This window comes from Myotis lucifugus, unplaced genomic scaffold (genome assembly GCF_000147115.1).
Source record: "Myotis lucifugus unplaced genomic scaffold, Myoluc2.0 scaffold_60, whole genome shotgun sequence".
In the NCBI taxonomy this organism is placed as follows: Eukaryota; Metazoa; Chordata; class Mammalia; order Chiroptera; family Vespertilionidae; genus Myotis; species Myotis lucifugus.
This window is the reverse complement of record NW_005871108.1, coordinates 5316324-5335623: the sequence shown is the minus strand read 5'-3', so window position 1 is coordinate 5335623 and position 19300 is coordinate 5316324. Positions and strand designations below refer to the sequence as shown.

General features: G+C 51.8%; 2 protein-coding genes across 3 annotated transcripts in view; one reads left to right on the top strand and one right to left on the bottom strand.

Annotated features, from left to right (window-relative positions):
* The window catches only part of LOC102438714 (fer-1-like protein 4), a 30941-nt gene extending 15364 nt beyond the window's left edge, over positions 1-15577 (top strand). The window contains exons 23-45 of the mRNA XM_006089461.3: positions 201-354; positions 485-609; positions 1038-1172; positions 1294-1467; positions 1923-2039; positions 2134-2295; positions 4609-4804; positions 4941-4999; positions 5087-5218; positions 5845-5887; positions 5977-6077; positions 6153-6290; positions 6391-6507; positions 8622-8749; positions 8932-9102; positions 9525-9679; positions 10494-10654; positions 11451-11536; positions 12924-13022; positions 13245-13486; positions 13876-14153; positions 14471-14571; positions 14681-15577. Coding sequence (XP_006089523.1) covers positions 201-354; positions 485-609; positions 1038-1172; positions 1294-1467; positions 1923-2039; positions 2134-2295; positions 4609-4804; positions 4941-4999; positions 5087-5218; positions 5845-5887; positions 5977-6077; positions 6153-6290; positions 6391-6507; positions 8622-8749; positions 8932-9102; positions 9525-9679; positions 10494-10654; positions 11451-11536; positions 12924-13022; positions 13245-13486; positions 13876-14153; positions 14471-14571; positions 14681-14885 — 3279 coding nt within the window. The 3' untranslated portion in view covers positions 14886-15577. The remainder of the gene's footprint in view (positions 1-200; positions 355-484; positions 610-1037; positions 1173-1293; positions 1468-1922; positions 2040-2133; positions 2296-4608; positions 4805-4940; positions 5000-5086; positions 5219-5844; positions 5888-5976; positions 6078-6152; positions 6291-6390; positions 6508-8621; positions 8750-8931; positions 9103-9524; positions 9680-10493; positions 10655-11450; positions 11537-12923; positions 13023-13244; positions 13487-13875; positions 14154-14470; positions 14572-14680) is intronic.
* A 1029-nt stretch (positions 15578-16606) lies between these two features.
* ERGIC3 (ERGIC and golgi 3) overlaps positions 16607-19300 on the bottom strand; it is a 12534-nt gene continuing 9840 nt past the window's right edge. For both annotated transcript variants that reach the window (XM_006089459.3, XM_006089460.3), the window contains 6 exons: positions 19025-19056; positions 18128-18224; positions 17986-18050; positions 17152-17288; positions 17020-17075; positions 16607-16827 (listed from right to left, as the gene is read on the bottom strand). In XM_006089459.3, the coding sequence (XP_006089521.1) occupies positions 16748-16827; positions 17020-17075; positions 17152-17288; positions 17986-18050; positions 18128-18224; positions 19025-19056 (467 nt within the window). In that variant the 3' untranslated portion in view covers positions 16607-16747. The remainder of the gene's footprint in view (positions 16828-17019; positions 17076-17151; positions 17289-17985; positions 18051-18127; positions 18225-19024; positions 19057-19300) is intronic.

The window sequence follows — 19300 nt, the reverse complement described above, 5'->3', positions numbered from 1 at the left end:
GGAGTATCAGGGTAATGGGTATTGATTGAGTAGAGGGCATGAAGTGGGGTGTAAGGGTGAGGTACAGGGAATGCTCTTTGGATTAGGGAGCTGGGCTTTAGTTTGGCAGTAAGGAGAGCAGGGGTACTCCCGGGAAGCGGGGCTGTTGGTGTAGCTGGGATAAGAGCTGGGCCCTGACAGGTGCCTCTTCCCCACAACAGGCACCTGGGGCAGCCCCTGGTGAGGTGTGTGCCAAGCTGGAGCTCTTCCTGTGGCTGGGGCTGGGCAAGCAAGCCAAGGCCTGCACCTCAGCGCTCCCCCAGGACCTGCTGCCTGAGCCCTCAGCAGGGCTGCCTCAGAGCCTGCACCGGGATGGTGAGTGCCGGGGGGACCAGTAGGCCCAAAGTGTGGGGCTGTGCTCAGCTTGGGGTTCAGTGGGGTCGGGGTCATGGACTCCTGTGATCCCCTTGAACAAACATAGCCCCTTCTTTCCCCCTAACGCCAGACTTCAGCTACTTCCAGCTCCGGGCTCACCTGTACCAGGCCCGAGGTGTGCTGGCAGCAGATGACAGTGGGCTCTCGGACCCCTTCGCTCGAGTCCTCATTTCTACACAGTGCCAGACCACACGGGTGAGGGCTGGGCTGGGGGGTGCGGGTGGAGGAGGCTTTGGGAGACAAAGTCAGGTGGGCATTGAGCTTTTCTCCCCAGGCCCTAAGTCTCTCTTCCTGCCCTGGGTTTTCAGGACAGAATATTGGATCAGGAAGCTCTGATTTAGAGGGTGGTGTAGCATTGTCTGTCTTAGGAGTGAGGAGTTATTTTCGGGGCTTGACTTTAAGACAAGCTCTGAGGGTGACAGATTACAGTCAGCAGAGACCAGGGCTGGGCGCAGGCTCCAACACCAGTCTGAAGGATGCTTTCCTCTTCATCACATTCTCGCTCCTTTAGTGATGAACAGTCACTTAAAGCATTACTTTAGGGCTGCTGTGCTCATCTGGGATGTGTGTTGGGAGCCTTCTTCTGATGCCTACCATTGCCTCCTTCCCTGCGTGGCCCCAAGGTCCTGGAGCAGACGCTGAGCCCCCTGTGGGATGAGCTTCTGGTGTTTGATCAGTTGATCGTGGACGGGAGGAGGGAGCACCTGCAGCAGGAGCCCCCATTAGTGATCATCAATGTCTTTGACCACAACAAGTTTGTGAGTGTGGCCTGGGCCTCACCTGGCTTTCTGCCCCCAAGCACCTCCACTTGTCTTGCTGCCCCCTCCCCTGGCTCCTGAGCCTCTTCCAATTTTGTCTTCCCTGGCCTGCTCCCTGCAGGGCCCCCCTGTGTTCCTGGGCAGGGCACTGGCTGCCCCGAGGGTAAAGCTGATGGAGGACCCTTACCAACGCCCTGAGCTGCAGTTCTTCCCCCTGAGGAAGGGGCCCCAGGCAGCCGGAGAGCTCATCGCCACCTTTGAACTCATTGAACTGGACTATAGTGGCCGGCTGGAGGTCAGAGTGCTTTGGCCTAGCTGCCATGAGCTGTGGATTCCTCTTGTTGTTCTATCAGGTTGTCCAGTCCCAGGGAATATATAACATGGGCATGTTCCAGGCTCACCCCAAATCTCTTGTCCCAAGAGAATGCAGGCTGCAAATCTGTCCTGGGGTTACCTCATTAGGCCTGCAGACTCCAGGGAACACTAGAAGTAGACATACCCTAGGTTCATCTTGCCAGGGCTCCCACCCCAGAGAACCCAGGCTGTGGGTTGATCCTCATGCCTCAGACACACACCCATTGTTCCTGTACATGGGCCTGTTTCCTAGACGCGTCCTCTCAACAATCCAGCCTTGCCTTGACCCTTTTGATTTATATTTCACTAGCAACTCTTCATTTTTCTTTCTTGAGTCCAGGATTTCCCTCCTTTGGCCTGATTCCTCTTTGACTTCTGACCTCTTGCCCACTGCAGCCCTCAGTGCCCAGTGATGTGGAGCCACAGGACCTGACACCCCTGGTTGAGCCCCTCTCTGGACGCCTATCCCTGCCACCCAATGTGCGCCCAGTGCTCAGGGAGTTCCGTGTTGAGGTAGCACAAGGCACTCACATCCCCGTTCTTCCCCCACACCTGGGTGTCCCTCTGTCAGGCGCAGGCCCCTGAATCTCCCACTTCCCGACCCTAGGTGCTGTTCTGGGGTCTAAGGGACCTCGGCCGTGTGCATCTGTTCAAGGTGGAGCAGCCCCAGGTTGTGCTGGAGGTGGCCGGGCGACGTGTGGAGTCTGAGGTCCTGGCCAGTTACCGTGGGAACCCCAATTTCACCGAGCTGGTCAGGCATCTGACAGTGGTGAGGGCATGAGCTGGGGCAAGAGGCACTGGGCTGAGACGTAAGAGAGGACAGTGGGATGGTGAATTCCAGGCTGATTATCTTAGATTAATCCAAGGATCACCAAAGTTTCTATAAAGGGTCAGTCAGGTAATAAATATTTCAGGCTCTGTGACTCATATAGTTTTATAGTTTGTGATTACTCAGCTCTGTCATTGTATCACGCAGATATCCATAGACAACAAGTAAATGAATGAATATGACCGTGCTCCAATAAAACGTTATTTACAAAAACTGGGCCAGATTTGGCTTACAGGCTATAGTTTGCTGATCCCTGGATATCCATGAACTGGTGGTGCTCTCTTGGCTCTGTTGAATGAGTGGATTAGCCAAGTGTCATGAAGTATGAGTCTAAAGGACTCTAGTCTCTGAGATACCAGCGGCTGAGAAGAAAAATGCATTCTTTGTGTAATTTGTAATTATTATCGTATGGGCTTTGGAGTCCAATTTTGCAATGCCACTTAGGAGCTTGTCAAAACACTTGTCTTACTTGAACTTCAAAAAAAAAAATTTTTTTTTTAATCCTTATCCAAGAACATGCTTAGAGAGAGTAAGGGGGAGAGAGAGAAACATCGATTGGTTGGCTTCTATAAGCTCTTCTACCAGGGATCAAACCCACAACCCAGGTATGTGTCCTGACTGGGAATTGAACTGGCAACCTTTCAGTTCATGGGAACAGATTCAACCAACTGAGCCACTCTGGCTGGGCAAGTGTTTTGTTTATTTGTAAAAGGGAGTAACAGGTATAAAAAAAAAAAGTGAAAGAAAATAAAACAAATGCCTCCTTTTCAGGAATGCTGTGAGGAGCCAATGAGAGACAGGATCTGGGTAAAAGGGCTTTGCAAACAAAGTGTGGGGGTGACTCTGTGAGGGGATGCCTAGGACAAAGCACAGTAGTACCAGACTACAAGGCGGCAGACAACAACAACAAACCCAGCACAGCTTCATGATTCTGTTCCACAAGCGGGAGTTTTCAGTTTGAAAACTTTATTGTTCTATAAGATGGTGAAACTGAAAAGCATTTGCTCATTGAACTTCCAGGGGCCGTGCGCTCTCATTTCCCATTTCACAGTGCATCCCTTTCTCCGCTATGTACTTGATGCGGTTGGGTTTACATCTGCCATTTTGCAATTGGTTTTCTATATGTCTCATATTTTTGTTCTTCCTTTACTACCTTCTTTTGTATTAAATAGATAGTTATTAGTCTACTACTTTAATTCCTTTGTTGATTTTTACTTAGTTGTTGCTCTAGATTACAATACACATACTGATTTTTTAAAAAAAGATTTTAAAATTGATTTTTAGAGAGAGAGGAAGGGAGAGGGAGAGAGAAACATTGATGCGAGAGCGTAACATTGATCGGCTGCCTCCTGAATGCCCCCTAATGGGGACTGAGCCTGCAACCTGGGCATGTGCCCTGACCAGGAATAGAACCAGCAACCTTTTGGTGCATGGGACAATGCCCAACCAATTGAGCCAGATGGGCCAGGGCTGCATACTGATTTTGTACAATATAATTTAGCTACAGTAGAATATAGAAACTTTTCTCCATTATAGCTCCATTCCTTCCTCCCTACTTCATGCTATAATTGTCACATATATGTAAAATAAGCCCAGCAATACAGTGTTATGATTATTGTTCCCCCCACTTAGGATCTATTGATAGATATGGAATTCATGGGCATACATATTATTAGGATTCTAAATTTATATAAACAAATTGAGCATTGGTTCTTTACATAATAATAATAACAACAGTTTTGGCTGGTTTGGCTCAGTGGATAGAGCATTGGCCTGTGGACTGAAGGATCCCAGTTCGATTCTAGTCAAGGGCACATGCTTGGGTTGCGGGCTCGATTCCCAGTGGGGGGCATGCAGGAGGCAGCCGATCAATGATCATCGCTCATCATTGATGTTTCTATCTCTCTCTCCATTCCTCTCTGAAATCAATAAAAATATATTTTAAAAATAAAGCAGAAAACCTTAAAAAAATAATAAGCACCTCACATTTTTTATAGCACTTGGTAGGTTCCAAAGTATTTTTGTCTATTATATCATTTGATAATTTACAAATCTTTCAAACCAGGATTGTGTCTCTTTTTTAGCTGGGAAACAGGCTTAGAAGGCAGTGACTTACCAGATGACACCATGAGGTTGTGGCAGAGCTGTGCTAAGAATGCAGATTTAAATCTATGGTTTTCCATCTGTCTCTGCCGCTGCCTCTCCCTCCTCCCCAGATCTTCAGAAACACAGGTCCTCTCTCCCCGCCCCTAGGACTTGCCAGAGCGGCCTTACCTGCAGCCTCCCCTCACCATCCTAGTAATTGAACGCCGGGCCTTTGGCCGTACAGTGCTCGTGGGTTCCCACATTGTTTCCCACATGATGCGATTCATACTCCGGGGTCATGAGGATCCCCCAGAGGAGGAAGGAGACGAGGAGACAGGGGTCTTGGTGCCCAAGGAACATGAAGGTAAGAGGTTTTCTCTTAGGGACCACCAGACCGAAGCCCTTGGTTCCAGGCCGAGATGGCTCCAGGAGCCTTCTGATGGGGCCTGGAGTCTGACTGCTCCTCGCCTGACCTCCTGATCTCATTTCCCCTCTCCCAGGACAGATGTCCCTGGATCCCTTATTGGTTGAAGCCAGGATACCCAGGCGGCTCCTGAAGGTGATGGCGTGTGGGAGATGTGTGGAGGAGGGGATGGCAGGACTGGGGTGGTACGGGGTTAGGGCTGCTGAATTCTCTCTTCCTCAGGATCCTCTGAAGAAGCTCCCTCTGAGTGGCCTTCTGAATCAAGGCCCAGAGCTGGAGGAGGACATCCCAGATCCTGAAGAGCTCGACTGGTGGTCCAAGTACTACGCTTCGCTGCAGGAGCTCCGGGGGCAGGTGGAGGCAGAGGAGGGCCCCAGGGTAGGGGCTGGAGGGAGAGGAGGGTAAATGGCAAGAGGAAGGATCTCTTTGAACGTGGAGCTCAGATCTCTTCATTATAGTCATCTGTTCTCATCTCCACAACAATTCTAGAAACTGGGGGTTATTTAACTCCATTATCTAGAGGTGTCATCCAATAAAAATAGCATGTTAGCCACTAATGTAATTTTAACTTTTGTAGGCCCCACCTTTAAAAAAATAAAAGGAAGCAAGTGAAATTAATTTTAATAACATTTTATTTAACCTAATCCATCTAAAAATAATTTTAATAAGTAATTATTATAAAAATTAGTGATGAGATATTTTACATCATTATTCTACACAAAGTCTTTAAAATCTGGTGTGTATTTTATACTTACAGCTATCTCAGTTTGGACTAGCCACATTTCAAGGGTTCAACAGACACAAGCAGCCAGGAGTTACTGTCTTGGACAGCACAGGACTAGATGATAAACTGAAGCTTTGAAATTGCAAGGGGCTTACTCAGCTGGAACTTGAAGTTTCTCAACTTCCTGTCCCAGAAAAAGGGTAGATTAAGGAGGTGAGGGGTGGGGCAGAATCTCTGACCTGACCCTTGATTTCAGCCCAACTTTGATGAAGATGAAGTGGATGATCCTGGGGATTCAGGTAAGACATTCAGCCTTCTTGCTCTTGCTCTCTGTCTCCCCTCCTCCCCCAGCACCAGTATTTCTAATTGGGCATTCTGCTGTTCCCAGATGGGGTCAACTTCACTTCCATGGATGGGGAAGCTCAAGACCAGGGTGAGGCTGAAGTCAAAGACTCCGTGTCCCTGAAAAAAGCAATCGCCACTCTGAAGGTGACTGGGTGAGGGCAGAGGGGATTCTGTTTGGATTCTGGACATCGGGCTGTCACTGAGGCCCATGCCTTTCAGATCTACAACAGGTCCCTGGAGGAAGAGTTTGACCACTTTGAAGACTGGCTGAATGTGTTTCCCCTGTATCGAGGGCAAGGGGGTCAGGATGGAGATGGAGAGGAAGAAGGGTCTGGGCACCTTGTGGGCAAGTTTAAGGTGTGCTTGGAGAAGGGACGCAGAGGGGACCAGGCAGCACGGGCGGGGATGGGGGAGGAAGACTCTTACCAGGGCCTTGTCTGTCCTCCCTCCACTCCAGGGCTCCTTCCTCATTTATCCTGAATCAGAGGCCACACCATTTTTTGAGCCCAAAATCTCCCGGGGAATCCCACAAAACCAGCCCATCAAGCTCTTGGTCAGAGTATATGTCGTAAAGGTGAGCACCTATCACCCCAGCACGCCTCCAGCAAAGGCAACATACATGAAACCTATAGACTGAAGGATTTGGAGGAACCTTAGGCATCAGAGCCCACCTTCTTTATTCTCAGGTGGGAAATTTTAGGCACAAAGTTAAGAGACTCCCCAGGGTTATAAAGCTTGCTTATGGCAGCACCAGAATTTAGAGCTGAGGTCCTCTGACTCCTTGTTCATAGTAATATTTAAAATGAAGCCGAGTCCGGTTTGGCTCAGTGGATAGAGCATCGGCCTGTGGACTGGGGGGTCCCGGGTTCGATTCCGGTCGGGGGCGTGTGCCTGGGTTGCAGACACATTCCCAGTGGGAGATGTGCAGGAGGCAGCTGATCGATGTTTCTCTCTCATCGATGTTTCTAAATCTCTATCTCTCTCCCTTCCTCTTTGTAAAAAATCAATAAAATATATTTTTTAAAAAATAAAATAAAATGAAAAGCTCAGTGGTGGAGCAAGAGATGTGAACAGTCACTTCACAAAAGAAAATCTACATAAGGCCAATAGGCACATGCAAAGATGGTCAACATGCGTCGTCATCAGGGAAATGTAAATTAAAACCACAGTGAGCTACAGTGTCACATACACTACAAAGGCTAAATTTTTTAAGATTGACAATACCGAGTGTTGGTAAAAATGTGGAGAATCTGGAATTCACATACATTGCAGGTAGCAGTGTAAAAACCACTAAAATATAATGTTGTACATAAATTATACTTCAATAACTTATGCATGTTATGCATTTACTAAGTCAACTATCAAAATAGAAAAAGTAATTTTCTTTTTTCTTTTTTTTTTAATATATATTTTATTGATTTTTTACAGAGAGGAAGGGAGAGGGATAGAGAGTTAGAAACATCGATGAGAGAGAAACATCGACTAGCTGCCTCCTGCACACCCCCTACTGAGGATGTGCCCGCAACCTAGGTACATGCCCTTGACCGGAATCGAACCTGGGACCTTTCAGTCCGCAGGCCGACGCTCTATCCACTGAGCCAAACCGGTTAGGGCAGTAATTTTCTTTTTTATAAAAATACATTTTTATTGATTTCAGAGGGGGAGAGGGAGAGAGAGATGGAAACATCATTGATGAGAGAGAATCATGATTGGCTGCCTCCTGCATGCCCCACACTGTGGATTGATTCCGCAACCCAGGCATGTGCCCTGACCGGAATCAAACCGTGACCTCCTGATTCATAGGTTGATGCTCAACCACTGAGCCACTCTGGCTGGGCAGCAGTGTTTTATTAATTAAGCTGGGCACATATGCTCATTGTATTATACTTTTACTAGAGGCCCAGTGCACAAAAATTTGTGCACTCGGCGGGGGTCTCTCTCAGCCCGGCCTGTGCCCTCTCGCAGTCTGGGACCCCTTGAGGGATGTCCACCTGCTGGCTTAGGCCTGCTCCCCGGGGGATTGGGCCTAAGCTGGCAGACAAACATCCCTCTGGCAGCCCGGGAGCCCTCAGGGGATGTCCACTTGCCAGCGGGGAGCAGGCCTAAGCTGCAGTCAGACATCCTTAGCACTGCTGAGTAAGCGGGAGAGGCTCCCACCACCACCACTGTGCTGGCAACCATCAGTCTGACTTGTGGCTGAGCAGAGCTCCCCCTGTGGGAGCGCACTGACCACCAGGGGGCATCTCCTGCATTGAGAATCTGCCCCCTGGTGGTCAGTGTGTGTCATAGTGACCAGTCATTCTGCTGTTAGGGTCAATTTGCATATTACCTTTTTATTATATAGGATTTAGTTAAAATTCTTAATTTTAAAAGTATACCATGCTCATTGTAAAAAATAAGTCTAACAATATAAAAAGTTATAAATTGAATAGAAGCCTTTATGCATATCCCATATATTTTCTGTTTCATTCATTGTATTTTTTGTTATACCTATTTATATGTCTTAAGTATTTCACAATTAATTTAAAAGAGAATAAAAGTCATCTTAGACAGCCTCTAGTTAACTTCTTGTGGTGGGAGATCTCTCCTTGGTAACTCCCCGCTCATACTCAATCTGAGATTAGGTTCAGCAAGTCTTGGGTGTGACAATGACACTTCTCTCAGTTCCACTCTACACTGTCCCCCTAGGCTACCAACCTGGCTCCTGCGGACCCCAATGGCAAAGCAGACCCCTATGTGGTGGTGAGCACTAGCCGGGAGCGGCAGGACACCAAGGAGCGCTACATCCCCAAGCAGCTGAACCCCATCTTTGGAGAGTGAGCTGGGCCCTAGGTTTTGGGGAGTAACTTTGCCATAAGTGGTCTGACTCATGCTCAGGCAGCTTATGTGCTGATGGTGGGAGAATGGACAGAGCTTCTGAGACCCCTGGAACTCCTACCCACATAAGACAACTTCCTGGGGCACGGAGGTGTCCTCAGCCATTCTCCCCTCTGGCCAGGGTCCTGGAGCTCAGCATCTCTCTCCCTGCTGAGCCGGAGCTGACGGTGGCTGTGTTTGATCATGACCTCGTGGGTTCTGACGACCTCATCGGGGAGACCCACATTGACCTGGAAAACCGATTCTATAGCCACCACAGGGCGAACTGTGGGCTGGCCTCCCAGTATGACGTGTGAGTCTGACAGGGCCCTCAAGAGCCATTCTTAGTCTTACCAAAGACATTCAACTCCACATTTCCATTAGTGTCTCCAGATCCTTTGATTTCGTGCAAGGAAACCTCTTCATGACCAAGACATTATAGCTTAGTGGTCAAGACTTGGGCTTGGGAGTTGGGATCCTGTAACTATGAGTCACTTTTCTTCTCTAAGCCTCAGTTTTCTCATCTGCAAAATGGAGGTAATAATATTAGTATCTCCTTCATAGGAGCACCTGGCATACATTTTATTTTCATGGTTACCATAAGCAACGACTAAGCTGTCTTCCATCAGGGATATGGACCTGGATCCCATGTCTTCAAGGGTCCCATCCCTGCCCCTGTGCCCAACTGTGTCCATTGCTGTCCCCAAATGAGGCATATCCCTTTTCTGCCTGCAGGGATGGGTACAATGCCTGGCGTGATGCATTCCGGCCTTCACAGATCCTGGCGGGGCTGTGCCAACGCTGTGGCCTCCCCGCGCCTGAATACCGAGCTGGGGCTGTCAAGGTGGGCAGCAAAGTCTTTCCAACACCGCCTGAGACCCTGCCCACAGGTACCAGTCCCTCTCTGCTGGATAGCCCAGAGTGAGCAAGATGGTAGAACAAGGGCCCTAACCGGTTTGGCTCAGTTGTTGGAGCGCCGGCCTGCGGACTGAGGGGTCCCAGGTTCGATTTCGGTCAAGGGCATGTACCTTGGTTGCGGGCATATCCCCAGTGGGGGATGTGCAGGAGGCAGCTGATTGATGTTTCTCTCTCATCGATGTTTCTGGCTCTCTGTCCTTCTCCTTTCCTCTCTGTGGAAAATCAATAAAATATATTTTTTAAAAAAGATGGTAGAACAAGGTATAGGGGACCCCTGGTGCCCAGTCTAGTGTGTCCCCCAAAAGAGCCTGCCTCCTTCTGCAAACAGGAGGTGAGTTTGGCTAAGTAAGGAGGAGGTTCCTGGATGTGGGGAGAAAATGGTCTTTATTGGTGAGTGTGAGATCTCCAAAGAGCCAAAGTGGACCCCAGAATAGCTAATCTGTTCCCAGAACACAGGTGGTCGATAGGGGGTCCCCTACAACAGAATGTGCTTGTAGAATTGAGCTCAGGCTTCATAAATGACTGGTGGTCTGTCTCTAAACAGCGTCTATGTGACGGCCACAGCCCCTCCTATCCCACTGTCCTCCTGACTGCTGGCTTTTCACTGACAAAGTTGTCTTAGCAGCATCCTCCCACTTTCTGTGCATCGTGGACTTGCCCTCCAGCCCATGGACTTTGTCCACCACAGCAGCTGCTTCGGCTTAGAGCTTCGATTGAAGGGTGGGGGAGGAAGGGAGGAGAGCTGGGAGCTGTGTGGAACCCAGCCTCACACACCGCTTGTTGCAGGTAGACGAGGACCTACCATGGCAAGTGAGGTCCCTGAGGAGGCCCAGGCATTGTCTGTGCTGCGGTGCTGGCAGGAGATGCCAGGTCTTGGGATCCAGCTGGTACCTGAGCACGTAGAAACACGGCCGCTCTACCATCCCCGCAGCCCGGGGCTGCTGCAGGTGAGGGAGGGCTTAGCACCCAACTCCAGAACCCCAGGACTCCCAGCTGGTCCTGGAACCAGGCCCCCAGGATGCCCATTTCCTAAGACCTCCATCTTGGCACTGCACTCCCGCTTCTGATTTCGGCTCCCGGTCCTGGTCCCCAGCAGTCCCACTCTAGTCTTGGATCTCCTTCCTGGACCTCACACCCCCTCTCCTGACTCTGGTCCTGAAGGATTCCCACCCTTGGGCCACTAAGTCTCAGACTTGGCACTCCCAACCTGACCAGGTCCCTAGGATCTAGACCTTGAAAATACCAGATCTAACTTTTGCTCTCAACCTTCCACTTCTGGGGCCTCAACCCCTAACTTAACCTCAACCTTGGAACCTCCATTTCGGACTCCACCTTCATCCTCACTACCCAGGATCTGACCAACCATGCCCTCTTTTTAAAAAAATATTAATACATATGTTAATATATTGATTGATTTCAGAGAGGGAGAGGGGGAGAGAGATAGAAACATCAATAATGAGAGAGAATCATTAATTGGCTGCCTCCTGCATGCCCCTTATTGGGGATTGAGTCCGAAACTCAGGCATAGGCATGGGCCCTGACCGAGAATGCAATGGTGACCTCCTGGTTCATAGGTCCATGCTCATCCACTGAGCCACACCGGCTGGGCTCAACCATGCCCTTTTGACCCCAGCTCTTCTCTCCACCTGGGGCAAGGCACAGCCGGTGGCCACAGGGTTGTTGGGGGAGGTAGGGACCCCAGCAAGATCCTACAGCTTGTTCCCACTTCACATGTACCCCCAGGGATCCCTTCACATGTGGATTGACATCTTCCCCCGTAATGTGCCTGCGCCACCCCCAGTTGACATCAAGCCTCGGCAGCCAATCAGGTGAGAGAGAGTCCTGGCCCCTCTTCTCAGGGGGTGGGCACATCTTGGACTACCTGCAAAAGGGCCTTCCAAAAACCTGAGCCCCTGGTGAAGCAGGCAGAGGTTGTTGACACAGGCTTTTCAATTAGGTGAGCCATTAAATCCTCCCCCACTTTTTTAAAATAGGTTTTTATTGATTTCAGAGAGGGAGAAAAAGATAGAAACATCAATGATGAGAGAGAATCATCGATTGGCTGCCCCACATGAGCATGTGCCCTGACAGGGAATCAAACTGTGACCTCCTGGTTCATAGGTTGACACTCAACCACTGAGCCATGCTGGCAGGCCCCACCCCCACCCCTTTTGAATAAGCTATTGTGGGTTGGGTGTCCGTCACTTCCATTAAGCCCTCTTCTGCCCTGAGCTAGTGTGAGTAGAGTTTTGTGTGGTGTGTATGCACTTAAGATGTTGTCAGTAACCTGTCACTTTCCACCTTTGGGCCCTGCTTTCCTTGGTGCCACTCTCAGGGAGACTTTCACAGTCTGAGGGCAAGGTGGCTCCTAATGGTGCCAGGTTTACATCTGACCAACTAGACTACTTGAGCAGAAAAATACACACCTCTTTTCCAATTGGAGCAAAAGTCTCAGGGCTGACTCTCATTGGGCCAGCTTGGGTCAAATGCTGATCTCTGAACACTCAATGTGGTCATGGGCTGTAATTGATTGGTCAGTGCTGAGTGATGTCCTAGGTGAGGTGAGGTACCCACCTCTGGAGCCAGGTAGAGGGGTCTGTCTATCCTACCAGAATGACACAGATTAACAGCATGGGGGTCACCAACAGGAAATCAGGGTGCTGTCAACAAATGAGGGAAATTGAATTGGGCAAGAGAAAAGATACCCAGGAAACCCATGACAGCCAAGGCTAGGGCTGGTGGGGGAGGAACAAGAATGTTGCAGCCCCTCCTTTTGTCCCCCGGGGGCTGTATGCTGTCGTTGCCACTCTGCTCTTCTCCCACTTCTCTGCAGACTGGCTTTCTCTGCTCACGTGCCCCTCTTTTGCACCCCAAAACTTCAGGTTGCATGTCACTTTGACTCACTGTGGCTCCAACCCTGCATTTGATGCTACATGACTCAACTTTTCAGGATTTAATTCCAAATTCCAAATTTATGGGAGGGAGAACCTTGCTGGTTCAGTTGGGTCAGCAAACCATGCTGGGTGTCACCTGCTGTAGCGAGGGTGGTCAGTGATACTTGCCCCTCACGGGACCACAGACAGCCTGGTCACCCAACTGGCCCACACTGGGTGCTCAGTGAATGTCAGTGACCCTGGCCCAGGTCCTTCCTGAAGCCCTTCCCAGGATTCCTCTCACGAATCTGAACCCCCCCCCCCCCCCCAAAACACCCCCTAGTTATGAGCTCAGAGTCATCATCTGGAACACGGAGGATGTGGTTCTGGATGACGTGAACCCACTCACTGGAGAGATGTCCAGTGACATCTATGTGAAAAGGTAGGCCTGCCCGCTGGGCTGTACAAGTACCTGCATACTGAGGTGAGATCGCCAGCTGGGGCTTGGGCCCTGGGGCTGAGCCAGGCCCTGTCCCCTAAGCCCTCTAAGATGCCTGGAGCTGGGTGGAGGGACTGGGTGGTGGGTGAGCAGGGGCAAGCTGGGTTCTGGGCTTGGTCCCAGCTGATGCCCCTTAGACTGCCCCTTGCCTCCCCTGGGCTCCAGCTGGGTGAAGGGGCTGGAGCAGGACAAGCAGGAGACAGACGTGCACTTCAACTCTCTGACTGGGGAGGGAAACTTCAACTGGCGCTTCGTGTTCCGCTTTGACTACCTGCCCACGGAGCGGGAGGTGAGCGTCCGGCGACGGCCTGGACCCTTCGCCCTGGAAGAGGCCGAGTTCCGGCATCCGGCAGTGCTGGTCCTGCAGGTCTGGGACTATGACCGCATCTCCGCCAATGACTTCCTCGGTACTGCGAAGCCTTCCTCCACCTTCACCTAGCCCTGGCTTCTGCCCTCATTGCCCTGTCCTGGCCCTGGTTCCCTGTTCTAACCCGCCCCGGATCCTGGGCTTCAGGCCCTAGGTCACTAACTTTGCTCTCTGGCCTAATTACTGAATTTACTCAGCCCTATGCATCACCACCTCCATTCCTTCCCAAAGTCCCTGACTCAGGCCTCGGGTCTGGTCCCGCCCTTGACCCTGTTTCATTGGGGGCTGTGGTGTGTGGTCCATAGCTGTGCCTGACCACCACATTCTAACTTCTGATGCCCTGACTTACAATCCCGCTGTGCTGCCTCCTGCCCCTGGCCCAGATAGACATTGGTCTCCAGCCTAACCCAGGGAGCTCTGGCCTTGCAGGATCCCTGGAGCTGCAGCTGCCAGACATGGTGCGGGGAGCCCGGGGCCCAGAGCTCTGCTCTGTGCGGCTGGCCCGCGATGGGGCTGGGCCCAGGTGCAATCTGTTCCGCTGCCGCCGCTTGCGGGGCTGGTGGCCTGTGGTGAAGCTTCGGGAGCCAGAGGATGAGGAGCGGGAGCAGCGGGAGGCCCAGGCTGGCAGGAAGAGGCGGAGGAGGAGGAAGGGCCGGCCAGAGGACTTAGAGTTTGCAGACCCCGGAGGCAACGTCTACATCCTCAGGGTGGGTGCAGCCGGGCCCAGGACTGGGCTGGCAGGGAGCCAGGTCTGAGCCACCTAAGACAGTGATGGTGAACCTTTGAGCTCGGCGTGTCAGCATTTTGAAAAACCCTAACTTAACTCTGGTGCTGTGTCACATATAGAAATTTTTTTATATTTGCAACCATAGTAAAACAAAGACTTATATTTTTGATATTTATTTTATATATTTAAATGCCATTTAACAAAGAAAAATCAACCAAAAAAAATGAGTTCGCGTGTCACCTCTGACACGCGTGTCATCACTGACCTAAGAGCTCAGCCTGTTTCTTCTTTTTCTAGGGAAAGGTGGAGGCAGAGTTTGAGCTGCTGACGGTGGAGGAGGCGGAGAAACGGCCAGTGGGGATGGGGCGGAAGGAGCCTGAGCCCTTGGAGAAGCCCAAGTGAGTGGGCTGCTGGGAGGCTGGCTGGAGCTTGAGTTGGAGGTGCCAGAGGACTAGGGCTTCCTTATCATTCCGAAATCACCTGATCACCTACCCTGTTTCCCAACAGCCGTCCCAAAACCTCCTTCAACTGGTTTGTGAACCCGCTGAAGACCTTCGTCTTCTTCATCTGGCGCCGGTACTGGCGCATCCTGGTGCTCCTGGTGCTGCTGGCGTTGATCATCATCTTCCTCCTCCTCGTCTTCTACAGCATGCCGGGCCAGATCAGCCAGGTCATCTTCCAGCCACTCCACCGCTCCCCGGGCCCTAACTGACCTTGGACACTCATCCCCTCACACCCACCCCTCCACTCCTACTCCCGGAAGTCCTTCTCACCAATGAGTTACTCAAGTTCACTGCTTTCTTTGAATAAACCTTCACTCACATCCACTCTGATGCCTGAGAATGTGCAGAACACAGGGGCAGAGAATAGAGATGTTCTTGGGTGACCTCAGATGCTCGGGACTCACTGGGAAAATGAATACACAGGGTGGAAAGTTGACCACATGGCCCCACCACCGGGAAGAATAGGACCTGGCAGGAGGTTCAGGGCTGAGAAGGCCTGCTTGGCGAGGTGTCATACCCTCTAAGAGCCCACCGGTTGCTCCTGCCAATGGCTGGGTCCCTCTCACCTAATCTGCTTATAACAGCTAAGCACTTCACAGACTTCAACGACTTACTTAGTCTTCACCAACTCTGAGGGTAGCCATATCAGTTAAGGACACTTCCGGCTGCAAGTAACAGCAATCCCAACCCAAACTGGCTTGAATGACTATAGTCCCAGGTTTCACTGGCTGGCTTCGGGCGCAGCTTGTCACAGGGCTCAAATGATGTCACCAAGACTGGTTCTCTGCCTCTAGGCTCAGCTCTGCTATCCTCTGGGGGCAGCTCATTCACCAATAGGGTCTCCCCTTGGAACTGCAGGATGGCTGCAGCAACCTCACGTGTCCCCATATTCACAGTCCTGACAGCCTGGCTCGTACTGTGTCACCGTGACCAGGGGATAGGATGTGCTGATGGAACCCTCCCCTGGAGCTCAGGGTGGGAGATTGATCCTCTTCCCAAACCTCTGGCTGAGAGGATGGAAGGGGCTTCCCAGAGGAAATGCGAGATACTGTTAGCAAATGGGGATGGCTCCTGGGTGGTCAAAAACAAGGCTCTCTACAGCCATCACCCGCAATATATAGATGAGACTGGTGCCCATAGATCAATAACATGCCCAACATCTCAGATTGTAATTGATCACATCAGAGCTGGAGCTCAGGTCTGTCTGCCTCCAGGGGTTTTGCTATTACCACCCTAGTTGGCTTTCTGTCCTCTCTTCGCTTCTCCCCATCTACTGTCTTATACTGAAACCCCGAGACATGAGGGAAGGAACTGACCAGCTTCAGGTCTCTGGGAGTGGCGAGGTCTCAGGGCCTGGTTCTACATGGGAAGCTCTAATGGGAAGCCCTCACGAAGGCCAGAGCTGGGATCTGATGCTAGCTCTGCTGCAGAATGACTGCTGCTACCTTCCTCCCGTTCTTCAGTTCTGCCCCCACCTAGGAGGCTGCACAGGATCTGGCTGGACACCTCTCGGCACCAAGAGCCAGCAAGGGCTGGCACAGAGCAGGGTCACAGATCCAGGTGACTGCACCCAGAGTGGCAGGGGCCCCAGCTTCAGGTGTCACTGCTCCAGGGCTCTATTACTAACACTGGACTCATCAACTTGGGAGCCGTGGTGGCTCCAGGAAACTCATCCTACGAAGGTCCGTCTCAGCCCTGAGGCTGAAATCAGAAGGCCCCAAGAGCACAGTGGAGGAGACTGAGGAGAGGGCTGTGTGGCCAGCATCAGTCTAGTTTGAACACAGCCCTATACACCAGGAAATGTCCACATGGGGCTCCCAGAGGGCATCTGGCCTGATCTGTCAGTCCTGATTGCCCTCAACAAGTGGCTGTGATGAGGGGTTGTCCCCAGGTTCTGACCAGACCCAAGAACCACACAGAGACCAGTGAGTACTATCACAACCAATAGATTTATCAACCTGGGGCTGAGCAGGACTCTCCGGGAAGGGAATAGGAAGTAGGGGGGCCTGGGAAAATGACCACAAAACCAGAGAACAGGAGAAAGAGGGGACAGCAAGGGGGAAGAGGACAACTATGTTGTCTTCCCTAGATCAATTTTCTTCTGGATGGCTCGTGCTGAGTGGTAGATGAGTGAATCGATGAGTCCAGCCACTGGGGAGAGAGACAGGGCTGGCACTGGCCCAGTTGGGCCCTTGGCTTGACCACCAGAGCCTTACTCACTAGGTCAGCATCTCCCCTTGGCCTTGAGGTGCCCCTTCTTCCCCAACCAAAATCTGTGGGGAACCCAGACTTCACACTCCCCACCACACCCCAACCCCAAACAGACACCCTAGGGCTACTAACCTGTGAACATGCCCCCGATGATAGCACACACGCCCGTGAGGAAGTGCGTGAAGGACCTGGCAGAGGAGTGGGGGGATCAGCAGGCACCCCTACTGCCACCAGGCCCAGTACCCTCCCTTTCCCCACCCTCACCTGTGCTTCTCTGTCAGCTTCACCATCATGGGCGAGAGCTCGTAGAGCACGAAGACTCCGGGAAGCCCCTGGTCGCCCAGCAGCCCATTGGCGACCTTCTCATGTCTGGTCACAGAGAACTGATTTGTCCTCAGCACCTGGAATGGGAGGGGAGCTGGACCAGGGCCAGGTCTACAACCTGACTCCCAACCCCCTCCACCCTACCCCTGTTCCTGCCCTGTGTGCTGTAGCACCTTGAGAGTTGTGGAGGAGAAAACAAGGTGCCATGTTGGTAACGAATATGGCAAGGCCTGGGGACCACCTAGATGCCCTCTTCCAGCTTAACAATCCCAGCTTCTCCGCTGGTCACCAGCTCTTTAGAGTTTACCAATTCCAGCTACATTTGGTGGATTCTCATAACGGGTGTCCATGGATGAGAAGCAACTCTTCAAGGACGCACCATGAGCACCTGGCAAGGCTAGGCCTGACTCCTCTGCAAACTCAGTCCCATGCATTCTACCAGTCTGCCGAGCTGCTGTTCCACAGGCCACAGCAGAAAGGGAAGCAGGGGGCCCAGGAAAGGTTAGCCCCCAGCCCAGGGCAGACCATGGAGTACAGTGAGGCAGACAGTGGGCACTGCAGGAACAGATGGATGCAGCCTGAGCAAGTAAAAAAAGAGCAAGTCCTTTCAGATCTGACAGCCCGGGCCTTGGTGGGCACATTGCCTACACTCTCTGAGCCTTGGCTTGTCACCCATCATATGGGAATAAGAGCAGCACTTCACTTCCCAGGCTGAAGGGACTCCAGTGCTTGACACCGAGAGGGCCTCTGCTAGCTGAGCTCCTGCAGACTTACCTGCCCATCTAGCTTCATGTACACTGTGGGTACCACCTTCACAAAGTACTGGAACATCATGGAGGCTGCAGGGAGAAGAGAGCACTGGGCATGGGTGTCGGGCAGGGCTTTGGGAGCTGGGGGTTACCTTCCAGGCGGGTACCTTGAAGTGCGGTGACGTTGGTGCGGTCCAGGGGGTTCACAATGCCTGGATAGTCCTCCCCAAATGACAGGTGCCGGATGTAGTGGGTCATGTTGATCTGTAAGCAACACCTGGGACTCAGAGCACTAGAGGCCCCAGCAGACCCCACCCCATCAAAAGCTCTGCAGGACAGAAGCCAGGGACACCTGGGTCTGGGGAGTAGATGTGTGGAGATGGGGGTAGGAGGGAGGGGCCCTGTTAGAGAATCTGAGACAGGCATCCCACTTCCCACTTAGGAACTCCTCCCTCACAGAGTCTATGGGCTGCAGGGGTTCCAAAGTTTGAGGTTCCGCTTGAATCTGTACACATTAGGCAAACACAGATGGGCAAGGGCCCTTAGTGGCAGGTGCTAGCTTTCCCTGAGGTTTCAAGCCAAGGAAACCCAGGCTGGAGGGTCCCCAGCTCCCACTCCTGTCCTATTCTAGTCTATATCAAACTCAGCCACTAGAGGGATCTTAAAAAATATGCCAATATGATCATGTCATGACCCTAGTTAAGGCAGGCCAACAGCCTCCCACTGCCTGAGGACAAAGACCAGACTCCTCAGCATGGCCCCTGAATCCTGTGGTCTGGTGTCCACCAACCGCTCCAGCCTCATCCGTCCATAACGGCACTGGCCCTTGGGGTTCAGTGCCATGTCCCTTCTGACCTTGACCGGAATGCTCTTGTCCAACCCCAGCCTGCACAGATCTCAGTTCAAAAGTCACTCCCAGTTACTCAGCCTTCAGTCTAGATCCCCTATCAGAATGTGGTATATCTTTTTATCTGCTCCCCCAACCCAGGACGTCCCTATGAGAAATTAAGGCAGCAACCATCTCCCACCCCATCCGCCCTCTATTATTTCCACCTGGTACATACGTTGTCAAGGCCGAAGCTCTGCAAGTCGTGGACTAGAAGAGAAGGGGGAAAGTGTCACCTGGCGGAGCAGGACTGGCCACCTGGCTCCCTCAGGCCTCCTCGCTCTGCCCTCTGGAGTGTGACACCACCCCCCCCCACCCCAGCTCTTTCTTTTGACCCCTCACCCCCATTCCCCTCCCCAGCCTGGCCTTGCTTTAAAGGGCAGCCAGAAAGGGCCTGCCTTGGGCCTATGGTAAGAGGCCATGCCCTTCTTGGGGGGTCTTTAAGAAACACAGA